The following is a 27394-nucleotide window of genomic DNA, read 5'->3' as shown; positions in this document are numbered from 1 at the left end:
ATGAAAAGTGAAGAGGTGCCAGGGGATGACCAAGATAAAGTAGGTCAAGGCCAAACCTTGATTGGTACAATATCTGGCCAAGGAGTTTGGATTTGCTCATGTGAACTATATGAAGTTACCTGAGATTTCTGCAGAAACAACTAGCATTATCAGATTAATTTGAAAAGATGACTCTGAAGTGGTATAAACAAGGATCCAAACGAGTGGGTAGTGGAAGCAGAAAAACAATTTAGGAAGTGTAGAAGTGAAAATTGACGTTCCTGCCAGCTTCCAATATGAATGACCACTTCTCATACCACAGTCAGAAGGAAAAAAATACTTTGCACCTGGAGATAATTCAAATATCACAGAATTACTGTCTGCTTCTGATCTCTAAAACACAAAACCTTGAATTTTTCTGCAGTACCCAAACTTCCTAACAAAACAATTTTAAGCCTAATTTTGACAATGTTGTTACTGAAGATTTTGAATGATCTCTGAAAATATAAAACCAAGTGGGAAAGTTGCTGTTCCCATCATGAACAGCGTGAAAACCAAGTAAACTAGGTAACCTTAGTAATTGCAACTTAGTCTTTAAATACTTAATTGCTTCTGTTTTGCCAACGTTTCTGAAGTCTAATGTTCTCTCTGTATTTGTTGTAATTAAACATTTCTTTCCTTTTCTATTTTTTTTTCTTTAAAGTCACAGAGCAGGTAAGGTTCTCAAAGACTGGAATTCAGGCAATGTATCTTTAGAGACTCCTTCTTAACCATCTACCACAGTATAGCTTCTCTTAATTTATCCTCCTCACTCTTTCTTTTTTTTTTTAATTCTTTATTTTTAATTGACAAATAAAAATTACATGTTTATCATGTACAATAGGTTGGTTTGAAATATGTATACATTATGGAATGGCTGAACCAAGTTAATTAACATTTGCACTACTTCCCATACTTATCTTTTTTTTGTGGTGAGAAAACATAAAATCTATTCTCTTTTCACAAACACAATACATTGTTATTAACTATAGTCACCATGTTGTAAAATGAATTTCTGGAATTTGTTCCTCCCATCTAACAAAAATTTTGTATTCCTTGACCAATAGCTCCACAATCTGCCTCCTTTCCCTAAGCCCCTGGTAATCATCATTCTGCTCTCCATTTCCATGAATTCTAGTTTTTTTTTCTTTTTTGATGCCACATATAAATGAGATTATGCAGTATTTGTCTTTCTGTGCCTGCCTTATTTCCCTTAACCATAATATTCTCAGGGCTTAACCATCTTGTTGCAAATGACAAGATTTCATTTTTTTTTTTTTTAAGGCTAAAAGTATTCCATTGTGAGTGTATACTACATTTTCTCAATACATTCACCCACTGATGAACACTTAGGTTGATTCCATGTCTTAGTTATTGTGACTAATGCTGCAATGAACATGGGACTACAGATATATCTTTGACATAATGATTTTATTTACTTTGGCCCTCTCTCTTCAATATTGTGTATTGCTTATATACATATCTGTTCTTTCTGGAATGTGTTTTGTTTATGCTTTGATAACTTTTGAAAGAAAGAAAAGCACTGTGTTATGATTTTTCTGACTTATTCCAAAATAACTTATTTAATGATATTTTAAAGTATTATTATAGGTTTATACAGTTTTACATTATATACTTTAAAGGTTATGCAGTTTTATTTAGAAAAAAAGAGAAATATAAATAATTATTTAGTTTATCAAAGAATAAAAAACAAGTTGAATTATCTTTCTTCTTAGTACTTAAGGTGACAAAGAGACTCTTAAATCAACGATAGGCAAAATTTGAATCAGCAAAATTTAAGATATATATCTAGCCCATATTTAGCAGTTTCCTTGTACATATTAATTGACCAACAAACATTACTTAATTAAAACAAATTAAAGTAATATGAACCAAAATATAAACTAAAGGTATTTATGTAGAGCTAGAGAATACAGGACATATGCTTGAGCATGACAGTTTATAAAAACATCCAATGATGTTGTGAAAATGTGGCAGAAGTACCTCGCAGTTAACACTATAATAACAATGGGTACTTTGAAGGCGAATAATATTCTACTTATAATCAGTATGCTGAAAGTAGCATTTTAAATTTTCTAAAGCATTAGGCAAGTATTCCTCTTAGAAAGCTGACAGAAATATTTTACATTTTGATTAAAATTTAACTGAGATGATTTCTGGGGTATGATGGATGGTAGCTAGCTGAACCTGATTCAGTCCCCCTAAGCATCCCATGGAAACTTCCGAGAAAACCAAAAAGGATGCAAAGTCACAACAGTATTGGAAATTAAGGTTACCAATCAAAGATTTCCCAGTTTCTGGAAGGAACTTTTTCTAACTTTAGGTGGCTGGCTAGACGGGGAACTATTCAGTGACTGCTAGTATATAAACTCCTAAAACACTAACCTGACCAGAGAGGAATGGGAGGGTATTTCTAGAAACCTTCCAATGTCTGCTCCCTTTATCAGAGATCTGGGTCCTAGACTGCTGCCAAGCAAGGCTATCAATCCCTCCCTATTTCATGCTAATGGACTTCCCAGGAGGTAGAGCTGTTTCTCCTTTCCCACACCTTCTCACTCTATATCCATTAAAGAGTATAAAACTCCCAAGATTCTAATACTGCCTGTACAATAGGGAATGAGCAATGGGATGTGAGGCTACTTAGAAGAAAGGGCTGGAAGAACGCTGGGAACAATATACCCTGGGGATTATGTAGAATCTTTTATGCTCTGCTTTTAGCAAGACAAAATGTACTGGTTGTTTACATTGTTCAGAAAAAGAAATATGCTTAGAAAACCTACAAATAGAAGCTAAAAAATATTTTTCCCCAGTCTAAAAGAGTGCTTCATTTGAACAAAGAAATAGCAGAAAGTGGAAAATTTTTAGGGACTGGTCTTTTGGTTTAAAGTTTGCAGGTGGATGCTGACAACATCCAGGTGGTCAGCAAACATGTAATCAAAGAAACCCTGTAAGTTGCCAAAAAAAGCAGGATAAAAACATTTTACTATCTCAGTACACACACACACACGCACACCAAACACAAATAGATATGTGTATATGTTTACATGAAAACACAAAAACAAACACCAAGCAGGAAATACTGCTAAATTATATGATCATAGTGTTATCTCTGGGTGGCATTATACATTTGTGTTATTTAAAAAATGTACATTGTGTATTTTTAAATGTAGCATTAACGTGTTTTATTACGCTAACCAGAAAAAATACATAAAATATACATCTTAAATTTTGCTAATTCAAATTTTGCCTTTTGTTGATTTTAAGTCTCTTTGCAACCTTAAGCACTAATAAGATAATTTATAATGTTTTTTATTCTTGTTTCACTAAATTATTTATTTCTATATATTTTCCTTTTGAAGAAAACTATATAACCTTTAAAATATATAATGCAAAATTGTATAACCTATCATATTTTAAAATACCACTGAAGAAGAATTTTGTTGAAGAAGTCAAACAAATCACAAAATGACTTTTCTCTTTCAAAATGCATTACTGACAACCAATTTCTAGTTAGGAGTACATGTCTCATGATATAATAAAATTACTGTAAAATAGATACCAGTTTAATTTTACTTAATAAAATATATCAAGAATTTTAAAGATAATAATGAAATTATCTTGGTGCATAAGTTCCTAAGGCAAAATAAAGGTATGAGAATGGTGAATATGTGAAAATCAAAAAAGGCTAATAAGAAAAACCCAGCATTTCACTAAATGCTAGTTTTCTTTCCACTAGATATTTTATTACCAATTTCAATAACAAATTAGCATTACCATAGTGTTTTTCTTGTGAGCTAATTAATCAGCAAAACTTTTGTTGTTCGATTGAAAGGAAATATAAATATGTGAAAAATTTAAATATGACTCATAAATTTAGTCATAGTTAAATTAAACACTTTTTAATACACCTAAAGATTAAAGATACAATACCTAGGAGTTGTTGCCACCTCTTAGAATTTATATTAAAGTGATCTTCTTAGAAATAACTAGTGACTTGGGATTTAAACAAACAGTTGAGAGCCAAGATTAAAAACTTAGTCATTTGATACTGATTTTACAAAATAAAATACTGAAACTGAGCAACAGAATTTTCAGGTCATTCCAATGAGTATATTTTTTTCCCCAGTTTGGTGGAAATACCTATCCTTTTCTAGAAACTGTGATTAAAAGCATGCCAAATTAAAGAAGGTAGTTCCTAGTACCAAAACAATAGTCTATGTTGAACTTGCCTTTTCATGACTCTAAACAGTAAATGATTAGGCAATTGATATGATAAAGATGGTAGCAGTATACATCAAAGTACACATTTCTTGGATGGTTGAAGGAAAAAAGAAAAATAAGCAATTCTTAAAGAAGGAAAAATAAAGTATTAATGGCTATGTTTCTTTGAAAGCTTGAAGAAATGGTCAGCAAAGTGTGTGTGCATGTGTGTGTGTGTATGTAAGTATACATATAGTACGCGGAGGGATAGAAGGAATCTGGGTGGCCAATTTAGAGTTAAAAGTACCAAGGCATAAAGACGCTTCATGCTAAACCTAGCCCTCTACTGTGACCTTAAAAAGTAACTTCATCACATCTAGATTCAGTTTTTCCATCTGCAAAATGAAAGAATTTTTAGAAGATCCAATCCTTACATGCTTGAACATGCTATGCCTTTCTGAATATAAATAACATGTTGGCTGCGTCCAACTACATTCATCACTTCTCTCCACCATCAACATTTGATTCTATTGCAGCCAGGAGTTAGGAAAAATAACAAAAAAGCACTGGACACAGAAGTCAGCCTGAGGCAATCTTTGCTCTTTGCAGAGCTTTCAGCTAATGGGCTTCTACAGGATGTTCAGTTTGGCAAGATGTCCGCCTCCGAGTTTGTGCGGGTTCTCTCTTTATGTGTAGTTACAGCCAAAGCAAACTTTTTCTTGCTTCTAACCATATCCATTGAAAATCATTTACTTTTATCAGCTACAGGTCGAATACTACTTAAATTATTCTCAGGGTGGAAATAGGATTAAAAGTACAACTAGTAATTAAAAATGACTGACTCAGAGGTGCTGCAAACCACCTCTTCAAAAACCAGAGAATGCATCTTCAAAAAAAAAAGGTAAAAAAGTACTGTTGTAATCTCTGGAAATGTTTAATATTCTGCCCTAGAGACATGATTAAAAACAATGGATTATTAACATTAAAACACTTTACTTTACTTTTGCAAGTAAATGGTGTTAGTGTCAGAAGAATTCAACAAATGGAATTTTAGTTCCATGGGAAAAGTTCGAGTAATAAACTCTAAAATGATGATACTTATTGCAAATAATGAAACATGGCACTGACATAAAAATAGACACATAGATTAAAGGAACAGAGTAGAGAGCCCAGAAATAAATCCACACATTTACTGACAAATAATTTTCCACGAGAGTGCCAAGTGCACACAATGAGAAAAGGATAATCTCTTTAATAAATGATGGTGAAAAAACTGGATGTCCACATGCAGAAGAATACAATTTGACCCACCCTTATCTCACACCATATAAAATATCAACCCAAAATTGATTGAGGACGTGAATGTAAGACCCAAAACTATAAAACTACTAGAAGAAAACATAGAGGAAAAACTGCATGACATTGGTCTGTGTAATGAGTTATTAACTATAACCTCAAAAGCACAGGCAACAAAAGCAAAAATAGACGATGGGATTGCATTAACCTAAAAAGGTTCTTCACAGCAAAGGAAACAGTCAACAAAGTGAGGAGCCACCCTACAATGTGGGAGAAAAAATTTGCCAACTATACATTTAATAAAGGGTTAATATCAAAAATATAAAAGGAACTCAAATAATTAAACAGCAAGAAAATGAATAACATGATTAAAAATTGGGCAAAGGATCTGAATAGACATTTCCCCAAAGAAGACATACAAATGGCCAATAGTACATGAAAAATATTTAACATCACTAATCATCAGAGAAATGCAAATTAAAACCACAATGAGCAATCACCTCACTCCTATTAGAATGGCTATTACCAAAAAAGGTAAAAGATAACAAGCCTTGGCAAGGAGGTGGAGCAAAGAGAATCTCATACACTGTTTATGGTAATGTAAATTATTACAGTAATTATGAAAAACAGTAAGAAGCTTCCTCAAAAAGTTAAAAATAGAACTATTATACAATATATTATTTCCACTACTGGGCTTATAGCCAAAGAAAATAAATCAGTATGTCAAGAAATATCCGCACACCCATGTTTACTGCAGCATTACTCACAATAGCCAAGATATGGAATCAACCTAAGTGTCCACTGCCAGGTAAATGGATAAAGAAAATGTATATATATACAATGGAATAGTATTCAGCCATAAAAATGAAGGAAATTTTGTCATTTGCAACAACATGGATAAAAATGGAGAACATTATGTTAAATGAAATAATCCAGGCACAGAAAGACAAATACCATATGAACATCTCCCTCATATGTGGAATATTATAAAAAACAAAAAAGAGGAACTCACTGAATTAGAGAATAAAATGGTAGTTACCAGGAGCTGGAGTTGACTAGCGGGGTGAGTGTTGGGAGATGTTTGTCAAAGTATAAAAATTTCCAGTTGGATAGGAGGTATAAGTTCAAAGTGTCTATTGTACAGCATGGTGACAATAGTTAATAACAATGCATTGTATTCTTCAAAAATGCTAACAGCTTAGACATGTACTCATGACAAAAATAACTATGTAACGTAATGCATATGTTAATTCACTAGATTTAATCATTTTACAATGTATATATACTTCAAAACATCATGTTGTATATAATAAATACATAAAATTGTATCAATCAATTAAGAAAATTAAAAAGTGAATAATGAGGTAGTTACTGGCAAGTTTTTGGCTAAAGCAACTGCTACAAAGTTATTAACCATTAATTGTGAAAATATTATTGGCCTAATATGTATTTCAAATAGCATATCTGGATTAATATCACTTGCTACTGTTGAACAAAAAAATAAAACAATCCTCTAACTCACATGCCAGTTCAGGGACAGGTGTCCAAAATCATACTGAACTTGTGGTTTTCAAAGAATAGAAATGCCTTTCATTTAAAGTTTAAAAATAATCAATGAACAGAAGACGAAGGTGATTGGAAAGAAGTACCAAAAGGAAGATTATGATTCTTAGATTGTTAGAAGCAATTTCAGAGATACTATGCGAAATGAAAGGAAAGACTATCTGCATTTCCGATGTTACAAATACATTAAAACAACTTTCATCACATTTGCTCCCCCAAATTCAGCTCAGCATTCTAACCTATCAATGATAACTTAGAATTTCATTCATTCTTGTCACAAAGATGACCCAAATACTTAAATGTCACTTCTCCTTTGACCAAAAACATCACAGCTTCTCAAAGATGCTACGGGTTGCTAGAATGCAATTATGGAGATTTTGAGTACAAGGGCAATGGTGTGTGACTGGAAAATAAATAAAAGGCACAGATTTTAGAGGAAGACAGAAGTTGAAGGACAAGTAAGGGTGGGACCCTCAGGCTGCCCATCAGCTTTCCCTGACACTTCTCATCTGTGCTTGGATTTGCTTCCTGTATACTTAGGCCCTTCCAGCCCCCATGTTTGTTATTTAATTTTTCCATTCTCTTCCCTCTAAATCAGGAACTTACTAGAGGCAAGAGCTATCTTTTACTGCTCCTTCCCCATTGCCTTGTGCTGTGGTCTGAACAGCTGTGTTCATGAAAAACTCATCTGTTGAAACCTATGACTCAAGGTTGTACTATTACGAGGTGAGGCTGTTGAGAGGTGATTATGTCATGAATGGGGAGCCCCTCATGAATGGGATTTTAGTTGTCTTATAAAAGAGGCCCCAGAGAGCATTCATCCCTTTGGCCATGTGAAGCTTGCACACAGTGAAAAGATAGCCATCAATGAACCAGGAAATGGCCCTCATTGGACACCAAACCTGATGGCACCTTAATTTTGGACCTTCTAGCATCCAGGACTATAAGAAATAAATTTCTGTTGTTTATCAGCCACTCAATTTATGGTATTTTTTTATAGCAGCCTCACAGTCTAAGACATTCTATGTAAGTCCTTATACTTTCATACTCGGAAAATGTCTATTGAATAAATTAATTTCGTCTTCTGGAATGTGGGGCTCGTGGGAAACTAGACTGACTTTTTGCTCACTGCTGTAACCATAGAAACATTTCTGGCACATGATAGGCACTGAGTAAATATTTCTTAAATGAATGAAAGACGCCGTTAAGTAGCACTCTTTTTTTTACAAGTAGACTCCTGGCTCAAGCAGTTAAAACAGACTGGTGACTTTAAAGCAATCTGTATCCAAACGGTTCTGATTTAAATATAAATTAGATAAAGATGGCCGATTCAGGGTCCAGGTTGTTTGTTAAGCACATCAAGGTAAAAACCACTGACCTAATGTATTCCTCTCCTTTGGTACTATAGAGGCGTAACCATAACCTAACAGAATCTCAGACTTTGTGAGACATCTTAGCCTTCATGTTACAATAAATGACTAATTAAACACTCAAGAAAATGTATTTTCTTGACAGCAATAATCTCCAGAGGATGGTTTAATCCTTAATGATTGATATAAAATTCCCCAGATGTGTTCAGCTGTGAACAGTTAGTCTGTCAAAACACTATTAGAAACATATACAATGCATATATTGATGAAAAGCATCAAGAACTCCCAAAATATTGATGATGGAAACAAGTTCTATGCCTCACCCCATGATGCAAAATATGTGGAATGGCGTGTTCCTTAGAGAATGGGAACAGCCTCTCATTCTTACTGTCATTAGTTAGAAAACTATTTTAGATGGATGGTTGCATTTGCCATGTGGGAACAAATTCTTCAGGTCCTTAATCAATCACCTGTCCAAACAGGAAAATTGTAATCCCTCTCCTTCTGATGCATGCTCCAGAACAAAGGGTCATTTTTATGTAATGGGTAGGGCTAATAAATGGTACCCTCACAGAAAATATTATGTGGAAAGAGGAGTGCTTTATAGTAAGCTGGAGGTAACCTGGAGCACTGGGACATTCAGTCCTAATGCTCAGGTTTACCAGCAAAATAGTTTCAGACTCTTGTCTGATGAGAAATTCACAAGAGAAAAATTCAATAGTGTACTACCGGACTATGACTTAAAACATACTTCCCCTTATTTATTTCTTCTCTAAATCCATCTTCAAAGAAATGGGAATGTGCTCAAAAGAAACCAAGAAATCTCTAATAAAAGAGGAAGATTATGAAGTTACCTGGGGATCTGGCTAACCCTAAAGAGTATTTAAATATCAAAAGAAAGTACAATTTGATTTTTGTTTTTGATCAAATGGTGTCTAGGAAAATCCACAGAATTAAGGAGTTTTGTCTTTTTTGAAATTGGTAAGGTATGCTTACTACACAGACAAGACATCGTTTCTTCCTCATAGCTGAGTTTTGCAATTTTGTTTTTTTAAGAATTAAGAGGAACTAATTCTGAGACAGGCTTCAAATGTTGTGTTCTAGGTTTTGTTGTTCTTTCATTAGTTGGTTGGTTGGCTTTCCGGTTACTTTTATTGTTGTTCCCTGACACAAGGTTTAAGAACAACAGAAAAATACTGATTCATTAGTCAAGCAGTTTAAATTAGAAGATAGATTTATTTATAAACAGTTTTTTTTGTTTGTTTGTTTGTTTTTTCAGTTGAGTTAGTCCTTGGCCGGCAATAGCTTAGGGCTCAAGTTACAGTTCAATTGCAAAAGCATCATTTTAAAAATATGGTGGAAACTATCTCTGAAAGCTGTATTTCAACTCCTGACTGAAGAAAAATGTCAGTACTCTGAAACTTCCTCAAATTTTTAAAAATGATCAATAAATACAGTGTGCTCTCACCCTTATTTCAACACAAATGGTGACATAGAACCCTCTATCAGCTCAATTAAACTTTTCATTTTCACTTTGTTTTTGGCAACTGAAAAACTCGGGCATCTAGAAACATACTAGGAGAAGGCAAAAATAAATGGAATTCGGATAAACAACTTCTGCCTCTGATTCACTCAATTGTAAATATGTATTGAGTTTCTATCCTGCAACAAGAACTTCTTGTAAAACAGTGATGAAAGATACGATTCCTCTCTTCAAAATTTCAATTTGTAAGTCCTGGAATACAATTCAAGTGTACTTCTATGCTGTTCCATTCTATTATCTTTCCTGGATATAATTACAGATTACAATTATATTAACAGATTAAGATAAAATGAGTACATGGATATTTTTGTATAAAAACAGTAATTTCTAATAACTAATGAATACCAATAAATAATACTGGTATTCATAAAATCTTTATTGGTACAACAGAGATTGTATCTATGTTGATAGTAATTTCCTTAGGATTAATCAGATTGTCAACAGAATTTTTTGCTTCTGGCAAAGTAATGGAAAATTTTGTACTGCCAAAGCAAAAGTTACACCAAAGTTAATTAGACAAGGGAATTTTTATTAAGGTTACTGCAACAGGGACAAGATCAGGCAAGGGCTTTAAAAAAAAAAAAAATTAAATCTCAAAGGAACAGAGAAAGAATTTACAACTGTACGTTTTCTAAAGTAAATGCTCTAAGGGAAAGGAGGTCAGGGGCCTGTGGGTTTAGGTCATTGGGAATCTGCAACAGCTGGGAGGAGATGGACCTCAGGGCAATAGAGGCAGAAAGAAGCCTATCTAAAGTTTTGCTAAGCTGGGAAAAACATTAGGGTTGTCATGGTAAGTATTTAGCACTAAAAAAAAACATGTGATACATAAAAATGTTTTTAAATCAAATGTATAACCAAAAGTACACATAATCTACCACATTATTGTCACTGAAGTGCAATTGTCAATGAACCACAAAGCCTAAGGCATTCTTTTTCTTTATTTCTATCTGCCTTGTTTTCACTCCTTAGACCAGTGAATCTATAACCCTCAGGCCCTCATGCCAAACCCTGACCAAATCCTGAGTTTCTGTTTTTTAAAGTAAAGTTTTATCAGCACACAGCCATTTCCATTTATTTACTTCATCTCTATGGCTGCTTCGCACTAACACTGCAGAGCTAAGCAGTATGACAGAGACTGGTACAACTACAAAATATTTACTATCTGGCCCTTTACAGAAGAAAAAAAAAAAAAAAAAGCCAGTCCCTGCTTTTAGACAGTTGTCTAGTGTGAACAGGAGTTTTTGCCTTTCCTATTATACATACAATAAGACACAATTTACCTGCAGGTCACTTACAAATAAATATCAAAAATATTTTTGAAAAATACTTATCTTTTACTTAGATTAAGAGGCAAGATTTATTAACAATGTAATAAAATAAGGAAGGGCTAATTCTCCTCTTTTCAACCACCTACATGATACATACTTAGCATTTTTCTATATTTACATGACTATGTTTCTTAGAACACAGAAAAGATGGAAATGAATGAATCTAACATCAGCTCCCAGAGATATTTTGGAATAAATTTAACTTAATCTTTTCTTTTAATGGGATTCTATCCAGCAGCAGGTTGTTTTGATTTTTTAACCTACCTTTCTTTAGGCAGAACAATTCATTTCCCTTAGACTGTTCATCATAGTTGCATTTTAATTGTGCTGTGACTTTATACTAGGTGTTCTGAATCATAGCCTTTGGCATGGGATGGAACAGATGTCAAAGTCATGGACTCCCTTATGGTTGATCAATTATAAAACAAGCTCCCTCCAAAGTAGTGAGCTCCCTGTTACTGGGTGTGGACGAACAAAGGGATGGTGACCATCAGTCAGGGAACCAATCATAAAGTTTCCAGATTTGAGAGGGAGGTTCAATCGGGTGATCTCTAAAGTTTCTTTGTTTTCATGTCTAAGAATCTATATATCTTTATTATTTAGCATAAGGACATTCTATGCACAATTTCTCTATCAGTAATTATCATTCATGCTTACATTATGTTGTTCTAGAAATATGATTAGAGATTCAGGGCTATGAACAGCAAACTTTGAAAAGAAACACTGATAGCACTGAATCCATCAAATACTTTGGGAAGTATGCCCCATCAAGCTACCATTGACTTTCTTCACAGAATTAGAAAAAAACTACTTGAAATTTCATATGGAATAATAAAAGAGTCAGCACAGCCAAAACAATCCTAAGCAAAAAGAACAAAGCTGGAGGCATCACATTACCTGACTTCAGTAACCCAAACAGCATGGTACTGGTACCAAAACAGATATATAGACCAATGGAACAGAACAGAGACCTCAGAAATACCACCACACATCTACAACCATCTGATCTTTGACAAACCGGACATGAACAAGCAATGGGAAAAGGATTCCCTATTTAATAAATGGTGTTGGGAAAACTGGCTACCCATATGCAGAAAACAGAAACTGACCCCTTCCTTACACCTTATACAAAAACTAACTTAAGATGGACTAAAGACTTAAACATTAAACCTACAAGCATAAAAACCCTAGAAGAAAACCCAGACAATTCCATTCAGGACATAGGTATGGGCAAAAACTTCATGACTCAAACACCAAAAGCAATGGCAACAGAGCCAAAATTGACAAATGGGATCTAATTAAACTAAAGAGTTTCTGCACAGCAAAAGAAATTATCAAATCAGAATGAACACACAACCTATGGAATGGGAAAAACTTTTGCAATCTATCCATTTGACAGAGGGCTGATATCCAGAATCTACAAATAACTTCAACAAATTTGCAAGAAAAAAGCAAACAGCCCCATTACAAAGTGGGCAAAGGATATGAACAGACCATTCTCAAAAGAAGACATTTATGCAGTCAAGAAACATATGAAAAAAAGCTCAACATCACTGGTCATTAGAGAAATACAAATAAAAACCACAGTGAGATACCATCTCACACCAGTTAGAATGGTGATCATTAAAAAGTCAGGAAACAACAGATGTTGGAGAAGATGTGGATCAATAGGAACGCTTTTACACTATTGGTCAGAGTGTAAATTAGTTCAACCATTGTGGAAGACAGTGTGGCGATTCCTCAAGGATCCAGAACTAGAAATACCATTTGACCCAGCAATTCCATTACTAGTTATATACCCAAAGGATTATAAATCATTCTACTATAAAGACTCATGCACATGTATGTTTATTGCAGCACTGTTTACAGTAGCAAAGACTTGGAACAAACCCAAATGTCCATCAATGATAAACTGGATAAAGAAAATATGGCACATATACACCATGGAATACTATGCAGCCATAAAAAATGATGAGTTCATATCCTTTGCAGGACATGGATGAAGCTGGAAACCATCATTCTCAGCAAACTAACACAAGAACAGAAAACCAAACACTGCATGTTCTCACTCAAAAGTGAGAGTTGAACAATGAGAACACATGGACACAGGAAGGGGAATATCACACACCAGGGCCTGTCAGGGGGTGGGGGGCTAAGGGAAGAATAGCATTAAGAGAAATACCTAATGTAGATGATGGGTTGATGGGTGCAGCAAACCACCATGGCACATGTATACCTATGTAACAAACATGCACATTGTGCACATGTACCCCAGAACTTATAGTATATTAAAAAAAAAAAGAAAGAAAGAAAGGAACACTGATTTTGGCCGAGTCTTCATTCATTATTAAGATGATTGAAATTGATTGATTATGTGGGCCAGTATCTATTCAGTTCACATGAAAATGAGATCTTGTTGTTAATACGAAAAAAGTCATCTAATAGATGCATATAAATAATTTGCATGTTACACCTGGTATATATCTGAACCACTTGCACTTATAAACTTAGACCAGGCCTCAAAAAGTAAATTATGGGGAAGTAACAAATACTTCTGTTCATTACTAAACCCTTACTGAAATTCGGTTCTAAATCCTCATTGAAATCATAATAAGTCAATTCTGTGGCATCACATTTTTTATACAGTTTGGGTTCTATGAGTGCTAAATAAATCTTTGTTTTACTGAATTAGCAGTACTGCTATAAATATGAGAAGGAAAGACATATTCTAATATTTGGAACAAGACATCATACTAACTCTGGACCTGTCTCTCTCACTAATAGGCTTTGTGACCTTGGACAAACCAGGACTTTAGTTACCTCAGATATGGAATAAGTCATTGACTCTCAAACTTTGAAGTATATGAGAATCACCTGGAAGACTTGCTAAACCATAGGTTGCTGAATTCCAGCCTCAGTTTCTGATTCAGTAGGTCTGGGATGGGGTGGATAATTTGCATTGCTAAGTTGCCAGGTGCTGTTGATACTATTTGTCAAGGAACCACACTTGGAGAACAGAACAAGGATCGGAGGATGGTGGTAGTGAATTATCAAGTCATTAATACTTTACAGCTGTAAGAGTGAGTATTCAGCATCAAACATGCACAGTGAAATATAATCCTCTTTTTAATCAGTTTCATTTGAATTAGAAGTGAGATGAATGCCCCTTTCTTTCTTTATATTTTAATAGAGATATTGATCAGGTAAATGTTCTGTAGTACTTACGTCATAGCTTGATAAATGGATTCAATTCCATAACGCATAGCAAATTCATCAACTATTTCCTGGGAAGCATCATCAAAGAAAACCTTCCAGGCTTCATCCCCTTTGACTTCTGGGATTTTCACTCCACCATTAGATTTCACTTCAGTCAAGTAATGGAACAGATTCTAAAAGCAAGTGGTTTTTAATTGTTCAGTGATTCCTCAGAATAGGCCAGAAATATTTAACTAAAACTTTCAGTAAAATGCACTTGCACTGTATTTGCCTCTAATGTTTCATCAGCATCTGCAAGCAATACCTCGAATTTTTATTCTAACTCAATTCATCTTTTATGCAAAATCTGCTTTGATTTCTGCCTGGGTAAAAGCACTGATATAAATATGGGAAGAAAGGACATAGTTTGATATTTAAGACAAGATGTCATAATAGCTCTGGATGGATCTTTGACAGTAACAGGCTTTGTAACCTTGTCAAGGCTTTAGTTTCCTCAGTGAATAAGGCATTGGTTCTCAAACTTTAAAGTATTTGAGAATCACCTGGAAGGCTTATTAAAACACACATCGCCGAGTTCCACTCTCAGAATTAGATTCTATTACACTGCAGTTGAGAGGTTAGTTAGAGGTGTCACTGGCGACTCCCTGACACAAATGATACTTGTCTTACATCAAAAAATATGAGATGAGGCTGAAGAATGTACCCATATTCACGTTCAAAGTGATAAAGTACCTTCCTAAGGTACTTTAGGCAGTAAAGTTGGGTTAGTCTATACAGAATCAATGATTCAAATATTTTGTGCATACCAAACCATTTGCAGAAGGAAGTGTTTTTGCATGAAATCATTTCTACATGATAGAGCATATTTTGCATTCAGGGATTCTGAGTAAATTATGGTGCCCTGGATGAATAATGTGATTTTGACTATGTTAAGGCAAAATTTAGCTATGTAAATGATACTAAAGGGTTTGGCCTGCAAAATGGTAAGAGTAAGGGCAATGAAATGAGGCTGAAAGTGAATGTTGAAGAATTTTGGAGTGATATAAAATTACTACTCTCAATTCCTTTTTGCATCTAAGCTTAGCAACTGCTACTTTGATGAAGCCAGGGTAAATTGAAGAACTTTTTCTTAGATTTCAGTTCTTTCTGGTTCTTGGACCAGTAGAAAAAGACTCTGTAAAGTGAAGTGTACTGCTATTTCTCTGACTGTACACACACTTTAAGGCCAGAATTCTTCATCATGCCAGTTCAAGGGATTTCTTTTTATTGGTCTGAAAAATGAACCATCTCTCGTGAAGGAATGATATCACTGACCACAAAACTGTGATTATGAAATAAACCTAGGTCGTATACCTAATTACTGTGTGATATTCACACAATTTGAACACTGTTCCTTATTTCTTTTTTAGCAAAATGGGGTATATTTAAATGCATAAATTTTCATGAATATATTTAGAAAAACTAATATGCAAAAAAGTAAAGCTACCTTTCAGTTGTCTTTTTCTGAGGAAGGTACTTTGTTACTTTGAACAGCATGAAGAAGAGTACATTCCTCAGCTTCACCTATTTGTTGATATGAGACAAGTATTATTTACATCAGAGAAAGTCTCCAGTGACACTTCTAACTAACCTCTCAGAGACAAACATTCGATAGAATCCCAAGATGATTTACCTGTGCTTCTACACTGAGACACAGAAGGGAACTGGTGAAACTGTGCTTTTGACTGACATTGGATGGTGTTTACCTCTCTCTAAGCCAACGAGGCCCTACCTTTTGGGTGAGTAACCACATCTTATTCTCTCCATACTCACATGTTTGTGGAAAGAGAAGTTAACATGGAAGAGTGTGCAATATGTATGAAACAGTTTGTTGTATTCAGAAACAGGAAGAAAAGTTAACTGCTTATGACATTGGCTCCCAAAAGCCATTGAAACAGCACCACATTTTTATGTTTCTAGTTATAAATAGAGTCCTAATTAAATCTTCAATAAAATCTGAACTCTAACTCAGAGTTCTCAAAACACAGTTATGATTTGATCCTCTCCTGCATTACCAAACTACTGCATATTTAATGCTTCCAAAATATGTGACATGACTCATTTCTTCAATCAATATTTTTATTACTCTTCTTCCCCTTTGGAAGAACAGTAATTTTTTTGTATCTACTTATGCATTATCATCTTACTGCCTATTCACACCTGCCTCACAGGCTTGTTCTAAACTCTCATTAGATGCCAAGTTCATCAGGGGTAATACAATACATAGAATTTATGATATTATATCGTCTGCTGTAGTATAGAGTCAGAACTCCAGGAACCACTCTACAAAGTCAATGATTTTTAAAACCAAATATTCTGTTTTAGAATCCATAATCAAGAACATTTCTTATATTTTGTATTAGTAAAATTCCATTTATTTACCTCATGTAAACAGGTATATTGAATATGATATGGAGCAACCTTCTCTTCTCCTTTTATCTCCACATTGATTTTCAACCGTATGGCCCCAGATACAGCTGACTTATCTGTCCTCTTCTCTGATAAAGCAAAAAAGCAATTTGTCAGTCATGTCTGACAATAATGTTTTTCTCGCATGACCTCTCAAAAGCTTAAAAAAAAAAGACTTAAGTAGCTAAAAACTATTTTTCTGAGTCAGAGTTGCTTGTTAAGTAACCATAATGAGACCACATGTGGTAGCTCTTGCCTATAATCTCAGTGTTTTGGGAAGCCAAGGTGGGAGTATCACTTAATGCTAGGAGTTTGAGACCAACCTAGGCAACATAACAAGATCTAGTCTCTACATTTTTTTTTTTTCATTAGGCAGGTGTGTTGGTGCTTGCCTGCAGTCTTAGCTAATTAGGAGGCTGAGGGAGAGGATGTCTTGAGCTCAGGAGTTTGAGGTTATACTAAGCTATGATCACACTAGGGCACTTCACCCTGTCTAACATAGTGAGACCCTGTCTCTATTTAAAAACAGAAAAAAGTAACCATGATTCCCCGAAATACAATTTAGATATTTGCCTATTATGTTATTGTAATTGTCAATTGTCTTATAGATATTCCAAATAAAAAAAAAACTAATCAGAAGACCTTGCCATTCTCATATATATTTCTGTGTACTTGATCAGTTTATACAATGAAATTAAATAAGTTATTTGGCAATCAAAATTAAGAAAAACGGTGTATAAATAGGAAATCATTTTGTCTGAAAGCTATCACTACTTGGTTTCTTTTCTTTCTGTACTTGAAAAGATGAGCCAAAGTTCTGGTTAATAAAAAAATGTTGCTAATAGTTTTCATTGTCAGTGATTTATAAAGACCGACAGTCTATAACCTAGGCTAACTTATAAGTGTTAGACTGTTTATTTGAATGGAAACAATGTATAGTCAATTTAGCCATAAAATGTGTGTATGTGTTCAGTATGAACTGATCAATAACTCTGAGATAAATAAAGGCATAAACTTCTAGGCTGTGATTGTAGCAGGGGGGTCCTAAGTTCACCACCCATTTCTGGCAATCTGACCCATTTCACAAATGAAAATAGGATTTAGGTAAGTGACACAAAGTCAGTGTGGAGGACCTTAAATTGGCCCTCTTTCTAAACATAATTGTACCTTTAGCCTTATAAGGTACAGTTAAATCATGAAGATGACATCCCTCTTATGTAACGTCTGATGACTTTTCACTTTTATTCTTTAATAGTCATTTGTGTTACAAAGATTCTTCCCTTCTAAGTGCCAGGACCATAAGCGATTTTCCTACTGGCTGAGAGGGAGTTGATTCTCAACAAATTTTAAAATTCTCTGCTGGGGCCAAGAGAAATGCAAGACCTAGGGTCTTTTTCGTCACACACCTCTTTCCAGAACTCCAGGGGAGATTTGTTGGTTCTTTGATTTTTGACTGTTATCCTCCCAAAGGATCTTTGGGAAGCAGGCTCTGCGTGGACACCCAAGGCTTTTGGTCAAAACTTCCTTTGTGTAGTAGAATGAATTTTAAGTGATGAGAAAGGTTGTATCAAGAATAGAAACAGGTTATTTGCTTGGATAGAATGTATTCAGGGATTTTACACAAAGCTGAAAAAAGTAAAACCTGTACACACTCTTTTTCTCTCTCTCTCAAAGGTTAAACATCAGCAGTGAGGACAAAAATGTACTGAGGGTGAGTAGGTACAGACTTACAATATCATGTTTCATCATATTTTCATCTCATAGACTGAAGGACAGTTTCAGCATAAGAGCTGAATGGCTGATTCTACTAATAGTAGCATATTCAAATTCCTCAGCAAGTTCCTGAATATATACTGGTACATGTTTTTTTTGGGTTCTACTTCTTCTTCTTCTTCTTCTTTTTTGTTTTTTTTATTTATATACAAGGTCTCACTCTGTCACCCAGGCTGGGGTGCAGTGGCATAATCTTTTAGTTCACTGCAGCCTCAGTGTCCTGGGCTCAAGTGATCCTCCTGCCTCAGCCTCCAGAGTAGCTGTGACTTACAGGCACATGGCACCATGCTTGGAGAATATTTTTTAAAATTTTGGTAGAGATGGGTCTCCCTATGTTGTCGAGTCTGAATTCAAACTCGTGGCCTTAAGCAATCCTCCCTCCTCGACCTCCCAAAATGTTGGGATGACAGGTGTGAGCCACTGTGCTAGGCACTCATATATGTTTTGTTAAAAGAACAAATTGGAGAAATTTCTGTTCTGACTTACAACTTTACTGCCTCAACCCAAGAAAATGTTAACGTATTACAGAAAAAAAAGTCCATATAAAGATAAACCTCTTTCATAAAGAAGTAATTGGTGAATGTTCCACAGAGTTAATGGCCTGAAATTTACCCTCAGTTAGTATCTCTATTTTCATATATGAAGTCATTTAATAGTTAAAACAAGCTTTGGGGGGTGGCTCATTACAGGAGAGGTAAAAATTCTACTCCAGTACATAAGAGTACCAATCTTCTTTAAGGAAGATTTCTTAAAATAGTTTGATAATTAGTTCTTAGTTTAACTTGAATCATCTGTGTTTAGATAAATTAAATCTCTCTCTCTCATTGAATTATTCTGTAATCTAGAGTTTCATGAATTCTATGTGACCTTCTCCTTTTAGTTTGTCAATTATTTCATTACTAAAAGTATGCAGATTATTTTTTAAAGTCAAAAGCACTTTTTATTTTGTTAACATATGTTGGTATCCTAAGTGGTAATTCTTTTTAACCTGAGGAATGTGTCAACTCTTTAACTCATATCCAGCCAGCCCTCAAAAGTTTCATTAAAACACTCTATAGGATATGATTAAGACATCTTCAGATCGTGCCTTTGCAGAAACTGGGGTGACCCATATACTTTTTGTTTGTTTGTTTGTTTGTTTTGTTTTGTTTTGTTTGAGACAGAATCTCACTCTGTCGCCCAGGCTGGAGTGCAGTGGCGCCATCTCGGCTCACTGCAAGCTCCGCCTCCCGGGTTCACGCCATTCTCTTGGCTCAGCCTCCCGAGTAGCTGGGACTACAGGCGCCCGCCACCTCGCCCGGCTAATTTTTTTTGTATTTTAGTAGAGACGGGGTTTCACCGTGTTAGCCAGGATGGTCTCGATCTCCTGACCTCATGATCCGCCCGTCTCGGCCTCCGACCCACATATTTTTACTACTATTAAATCACCATTGAAATTCTATGGTATTATTCTATTGTAGTAAAAGTTAAATCAAAACTTACCTTATTTAATTTCTGGTTCCATAATAATTTTAAAAATCATTCCAACTAATCACCTTCTCAATATCTTCATCATGAGAGTCCGCATGAGTTCACATATTTACTTGGCTTTGTCAACTAAACCCTACTTTTATACTATCATTTGAAAGCAATTCAAAATACATTTTTCCTTCATTGCCAAAATTCCATCAATGGACAAGAAGGAAATAAGTCAAACAGCATTAAATAATAGATTATTTGTTTCCCACGTATTTGGCAAAGGTTTATGAAGCTGTATTTCATGCATTAAACATTAAGAATGCAATAACATTTTTCTCTAAAAGACATCTAGGTATTTCTTGGAAAGGGTTTTCTCTTTTCACCTCAGATTTATCAAAGTCTTTCAATAGTGTTGAAAAAAGAATACCCTTTTTTTGTCAATGAAATGAATCATCTACAGTCCAACAGAATGTCCTGGAAAGGCATTGGTTATTTTTACTTACATGGAAATATAATACATGCCACAGGTATTCAGGGGTTTTATTTAATTTGTTTTCGAGTAGATAAAAAAATAATCACCTAAGTTGTACCAGACATCCATTTCTCCACTCAAGGTCCTCACTTCTACAATTGTTTGTCCCAGAAAATCATCTGACTCCTTCTTGAAATGTTGCTTGACTCTGGATTTAATATCATCATCTTCATCCCATACTCTGACTTTGATTCGATCTGTGGAGTTATGACACTCACTGAAAATAAATGTGGATAAGTTAACAACCATTGAAAACTGCTCTAAATTGCATCTGATGTTAGTACTTTATTTTCCATCTATTCTAGAAAGGCACAATATACAACATAATAAATGAGATAACTCATTACATCTATCCATGGGATGTTGCAGGCACATAGTGCAAACATACTGAAGAAAAGTTAAATAATGTTAATAAGGGAAAATCGAATCCCATTCCATCCTATTTCCTTCAGCTGATTTAGATATAATCAAATATCGGTCAGAAATCTTTGCTTGTGATATTTTCACTTATGCCATATTTCCTATTGACAATAGTTACCTTGATAAAAATATCCATGCTTGGAAAATTCTTCACCATAAAAATAAAGCTAATTTTATTGCAATGGGTGTTGAGAATGTGGACTTCACAGACTACAAAATGACAATAATAGTTTTCGGAAGGACTTGAAAATCTAAAAATCCCAGTCAGCACATAAGATATTATTAAATCAAGTAGAATTAGAGTGAAATCCTTCTGATTTAAAGAACAAACTGTACATTCTAGTCCATTGTTCATTTCCAGGTTTCCTCTACCCTCTTTTGTTGAAGCAAGCTACTTAGTCTTGCCTACACATACTATGGACTTTTCTGACACTATGATTTTTGTATACACTCTTCCCTAGGCTTTTCTGCCTGTTAACAAATCAATCTTTAGGAATCAGCAAGTTAACTGATGTATAGTGTATCACTTTTCCTACAGTTTATTGAATCATTTAGTTGTGATCAACTGTATGCTCCCTGTGTATCCTGTACATGATTTCCTCTAGTACGGGTGCTTTATCTCAGGGTTCGTGGATGAGTTCTGAGCATTCTTGAACTTGGATTAAAATACGTATATTATATACACACACACACACAGAGAATATACATATTATATATTATCCATATAATCTATATAGATAAATATAGATATCTTTCTATATAATTTATATCTGTATTATCTATAATATAGATATATGTATAAAACATGTATTTTATGCATACATAAGTATAATACATGTATATATATTTTATGCATACATATGTCTATATTTTATGCATATATGTATGCATAAAATATATATACATGTATTATACATACATATGCATAAAATACATGTTTTATACATATATATGCATAAAATATATATATATAGAGAGAGGAAGAGATCATCTTTATATTTTCAATTATGAATATAGGTAAAAAACTACAACAGCATTTTTGTCATCAATACAACCACAGATACTTACATATAACATTATAAGTGTTATGAACCTCAAAATATTATTTGTACCTATCATTAAACTAAAACTATGTTTCAATATAATTGACTTAATTCTATGAATTTTATTTTTTATATGAAAAGGTACATTTTGAAGAGACATCCATGGTTTTCACTAGACTTCCCAACAGGTTCATGGTGCAAAAAGTATTTGAGAATTCCTAACAGTATAATGTCTCTTTCATTAACTTATAAGGCAAAATAATACGGCACATACAAGAATAATATTTGAATCTGACAGGACTATATGCGAATTGTAGCACCACTGTTTCTACTTAACATAGGAGTTTTCAACACAGAGCATTTTACTAATTTCTGGGACATTTTTGGTTTTCACGAACATTCAAGACAGTACTCTACTGGCATTCAGTGGAACAGGCTAGAGATTTAGACACCCCACTATGTACAAGACAGTGTACATGATTTAAAATGACCCATCAGGCATTAAGGGAATTGCTTAACTCATTGATAATTATCTTAGCTCAGGACGTAATTCTTTTAGGTAGAAACACCATGTCTTTCGCATCGTTTACTAGACACTGAAATGTCCTGGAAAGGAATTAGCATGTCAGTGACTAATCAAAGAAGGTTTTGTTGTTGTTGCTGTTAAGAAATTCACCAAGGCGTTTTTTCCATTTTGAAAAATTACATCACCCATGTCGAAACTACACAAAGCATTTGAACTATTATGTTTGAACTATAGTATTTATAGTGCTTGTATCAGTGTGCATTTGAAATGGTCATATTCATGTGAATTCTATCGACTGTGAAAGCCTGTGTCTACTTTGTATTCTAGGGTAGTTGTAGCCAAGCCCTTACACGTTAAAATACATATTAGAATACTTTTAGTTCTCCTTCATTTTAGGTTGGAACATTATACTGATTTTTCAAATTATATCTATATAGGTTAAGTCATACATTACTTTGTTTCAGCATAAAATGGGTCATTATGAATTCTTTTACATAAAAATGAATCATTGGGTCTGACAGGGTTGAGAACTACTATGTCTACCTAACTTAACTTCTATAAATCTCAATTACTTTATCTATAAATAACATGGGATAATAACACTTGTCTTAGAAAATGTTTGTGGGAAATGGTAGATAACACCTTATAGCAGTTAGCACAGTGCAGGCAATGTTTGATCCCTATTAGCTATAATGTGCCATTATTCCATAAGTTCCACACATTCTTTTTGAAGTTAGAGCCTATGTTTAATACATCTCTTATTGATTATTTCTGTCATGTATCTTTCAACAAATATTCACTCAAGTCTGCAAAGTTTCACCAAAGTAAAATCCCTTTTATATTTGAGGAAAAAATAATTTTGTCATTCTTAGAAATATATTCATAAACATATCTAAGTTTGCGCTATTTTATTAGTAAAATGTGGTAGAAATTGTGGCAAGAAAGGAAGAATTAATCCATGACATAGTGTCTGGAGGAGCTAACAAAGCCCACTATCAACCATGGAGAACAGTCAGGCTAGTAACATCACAGCTGTCTCCCATTGAGTCAGAATTCCCGAGATCACTGTATGAACCCACACCTGAAATTACTGTAGCAAGCATATTTGGATAACCTCTTTGGTAATTTGCCCAAAATTTATATTAAAAATGGCTAACATTTTAAGTTCCTTGCTCTCAAAAAGAAGAAAAGTCTAAGTAGAAACAAAGACACAACTACTAGTTTATTTCATTCTTATCTCAGAAAAAGACAGAAAGGCAGTTTAGAGTAGCAAAAGAGACAGTTATCATCTTAAACAACTCTCAATACATTGCAAATGCAGAAAGATGTCCCTTTTTGCTATTTTTTGATAAATAAATCATCAGAGTTTATGTAAGCCCTGGAAGACAGAGTTCTAATGTATTTTTTACCTGCAAATAGCAGACACAATAAATGGCAAGCTCTAGATAATAAAGATTGGTAAACATTTCTAGAATCTATTCCTTCACAAGAAAAAATATCCTATCTCATTTTGAGGCCAATTTTTTTGAGATTCTAGTTTTTACTATAAAAGCAAGGTAAAAATGTATTAAGTGGTTAAATATACACACAAATAGCAATCCATACAAAATAGTAATAACTATATGGGTTGATAAACATACACACATGGGCATGTGTCTTTCTACATAATACATATATATGATATAGGAAAAGGAGGGAGAGACAATACTATCTTTCCTTCCAAATTTCTGTTTAAAATAAATGTGATACAAATAGATGAAGGACAAATATAAATGACCAATGATGTGCTTTGTATAAGTGTACTTGCAATTTGCCTTGAGAGTGAGTCTCTCTGCATTTCTGATTGACTGTTTTTTTTTTTCATTTTTTTAATTAAAGGAACTTTTTATTTTAGAATAATTTTAGATTTACAAAAGAGTTGCAACAATAGCACAGAGCCTTTCTGTATGCCCTGAACCCTAATTATTTATTAACCTGTCACATTACTAGTATTTGTCACAACTAACATTGGTTCTACTTTCATTCCCCATAAAGACTGGCCAGCTCTTACATTCTTTCTCTTCCAAACAGCTGTTTTTTGAGGAATATTAAGTTTGCCATTGTGTTTCACATTGAAACTGTCAGAAACTTACATTTTTACTTCACAGAGCAAAGGTAAGAGCGGGGCTGCTGTTTCAAATGTTGAAGATTACCTAAGGGTGTTGTGATGGGTTTGAAACTGGAGATTCAGTTGATGATTCTGTAGTGGAGAAGCATCATGTATGGAGGCCCAGCCTCTCGAGCATTCTGCTTCCATTTTGACCAGATCCCTCCTCGTGTTGCTCATCTTCTGAAGACTCAAGTTAGATAACTCACTTTCCTGGATTCCTTTGCAGCTATGTTCCAGGTATTTACCCTGCATTCAAGCAAGGTGTAAACTCAAAGTGGCACAGTGTCCATATCATGGGAACTGCTTTTCCCCCGCAACAGTGGATGCTATATAGTACTGTCATACAGGGTTTCACAGTACTATTTAGTCCCGAGGGGCAAAAGAATTGATTGGTGTTTTCCCCAAAGAAACGCTGCCACATAACTTGACCCAGTTTCCACACAGTAGCTTTAGAAGCTAGTACTTTAACCTCTACAATGATTCTTGAGTGACCTAGTAGTCTATAAAGAATCTTTCTCTGCCTAAACTAACCAAAGTGGACTGCTTTGTTTGCAACTAAGAACGCTCACTAACATAATAATTGTTAAAGCACGAAGGCAATGGCAAGTAACGGAGTCTAAAAACATAGAACTGACTCTGTGGAGGAGATGCTGGTACAGAGAGTGAAGATTTAATCACCTCAGGCTAGAAAGTCGATACGTTTTGATATGCAATTGCAAAACAGCTGGTCAAATCTTGCTCACTATACATATAAACTTTGACCACCATGCCAGCTGAGGCTTTTTTATTAGTGGGAATGGTAGGAAATAAAATTCAGAATATTGCCAAGTGATTATTAAATGCTTCCCCCTTTCATAAATATACTACCATACACAGAGAGACATTCACACTGAATCTAGACATAGGTAGAGATGCAAAGGAGAGCAGCCATGTTCAAAAGAGGCGCATTTCCTAGTGTCCTGCAATGTAAATTGACTGAGAATATTACAATTTGGAACTCTGCAGGGTTGACAAAAGCCAGCTGATTCTGTATACAAAAAGGTACCTGTACAAGCAGAGGTTTCTAAGTGCAACTTCAGAAAGAGATAAAATTGTTGCCCGAGGGCTTTTCCAGCACCATCCTTTAAGAGGCCTTCGAGTGAAAATGAATGGTAGCTTAGCAGCAAAAACCAAATTAAAGGTGTTGCATTCTCACCCTGGAATATTATTTTTCTGGAACTGAGGCTGCAGCCATTAGGTTAAGGGAGATGAATTGATCAGAACAGAGGAGCCAAGAGCTAAGAGCCAAAATTGTCCAGGCTTATGTGGTTACTTGCTCATAAAATTGTCTTAGAGCCCATCTCCTGGAAGCCTGGCAAATTTTCCAGGAAACAGTATTGCCCAAAAGTCATATATACATGCAGAGAAGCTAAAGAGATAGTTGGTGGCAGATGCTATAAGTACACTCATACAACAACTTTTCAAACCACTCCCCTCCTTCCCTTTTTAGTTTGATGCAATTTCCCAACCTCCCCTGCAACTAGAGATGGACATTAGCCAATGTGTCTCACATGTGGCTGACTACACCTGTACTTAAAGTAATTCCTGTGTCCCTGCACTCACAGCAATTAAAAAAAAAAAAAAAAAAAGGACTCCAAGCAGAGCATCTCCCCAGCTAGGAAGACCACATGCCTGGATTTCCTGGGATGGTCCCCATTTATGGATATTGTACATAATGGAATGACTTTTAATTATTTTAGAACCCTTTTTAATTTACTTTCACCTTTCACAGTACTCACCCTTGAGTGTAGCCACTGACGAAATGAGAAAGGAATGTTTACCTGTATATAGACTCAAAGTAGTGGAGGGAAATTGATAAACAAAATTCATCCAGAAAGTAGCAGGTCATACAAGATTGGCTAACCCAGAAACTACTTCTGCTGCTAGGATCAGGAAGTCCTGAACATATCTGTCCAGGGGACCCTATGGTTGCTACATACACAGACTATGTATTTTCCATTTTCTCTCTTACTAAATGAGAAATTTTAAATTGTTGTTATCCTATTTTATTTTCTCTCCACAACAATATATTGGGAGTGTTGGACGAAGATGCATAGTGTTTACTTTGTGTCCCAGGATCCACAAAGATCAAACCTGAAGCTTGTGAAGAGATTACAGACAGATCCTGAACTTCAAGCTAAATGCAGTAACTGAATATAATTTTTGGATTACCTACATTGAAAGGGAGAGAATTAATTCATTTAAAGTAAGTGTAGGTGTAGAAAAGGCATATATACATGCTGAGAAGTTAAAGAGGTTGTTGGTGGCAGATGCTATAAGTACACCCATACAACAACCTTTCAAACCATTCCCCTCCTTCCCTTTTTCAGTTGTATGCAATTTTCCAACCTCCCCTGCAACTAGAGATGGACATTAGACAAAGTTCTTCCAATGAGATATGAGCAATAGTCTTCTGACGCTCGCTGTCTCCTCTTTTTTCTACATTTACTA

At 34.7% G+C, this 27394-nt stretch overlaps 1 protein-coding gene across 1 annotated transcript in view; it reads right to left on the bottom strand.

The window, feature by feature from the left end:
* UNC13C (unc-13 homolog C (C. elegans)) overlaps positions 1–27394 on the bottom strand; it is a 408420-nt gene that overhangs the window by 326697 nt on the left and 54329 nt on the right. The window contains exons 4-6 of the mRNA XM_011928645.1: positions 20814–20983; positions 16977–17092; positions 14565–14728 (exon numbers count right to left, since the gene is read on the bottom strand). Coding sequence (XP_011784035.1) covers positions 14565–14728; positions 16977–17092; positions 20814–20983 — 450 coding nt within the window. The remainder of the gene's footprint in view (positions 1–14564; positions 14729–16976; positions 17093–20813; positions 20984–27394) is intronic.

Source organism: Colobus angolensis, unplaced genomic scaffold (genome assembly GCF_000951035.1).
Source record: "Colobus angolensis palliatus isolate OR3802 unplaced genomic scaffold, Cang.pa_1.0 Scaffold78, whole genome shotgun sequence".
Lineage (NCBI taxonomy): Eukaryota > Metazoa > Chordata > Mammalia > Primates > Cercopithecidae > Colobus > Colobus angolensis.
This window is presented reverse-complemented; position numbering and strand designations above follow the sequence as displayed.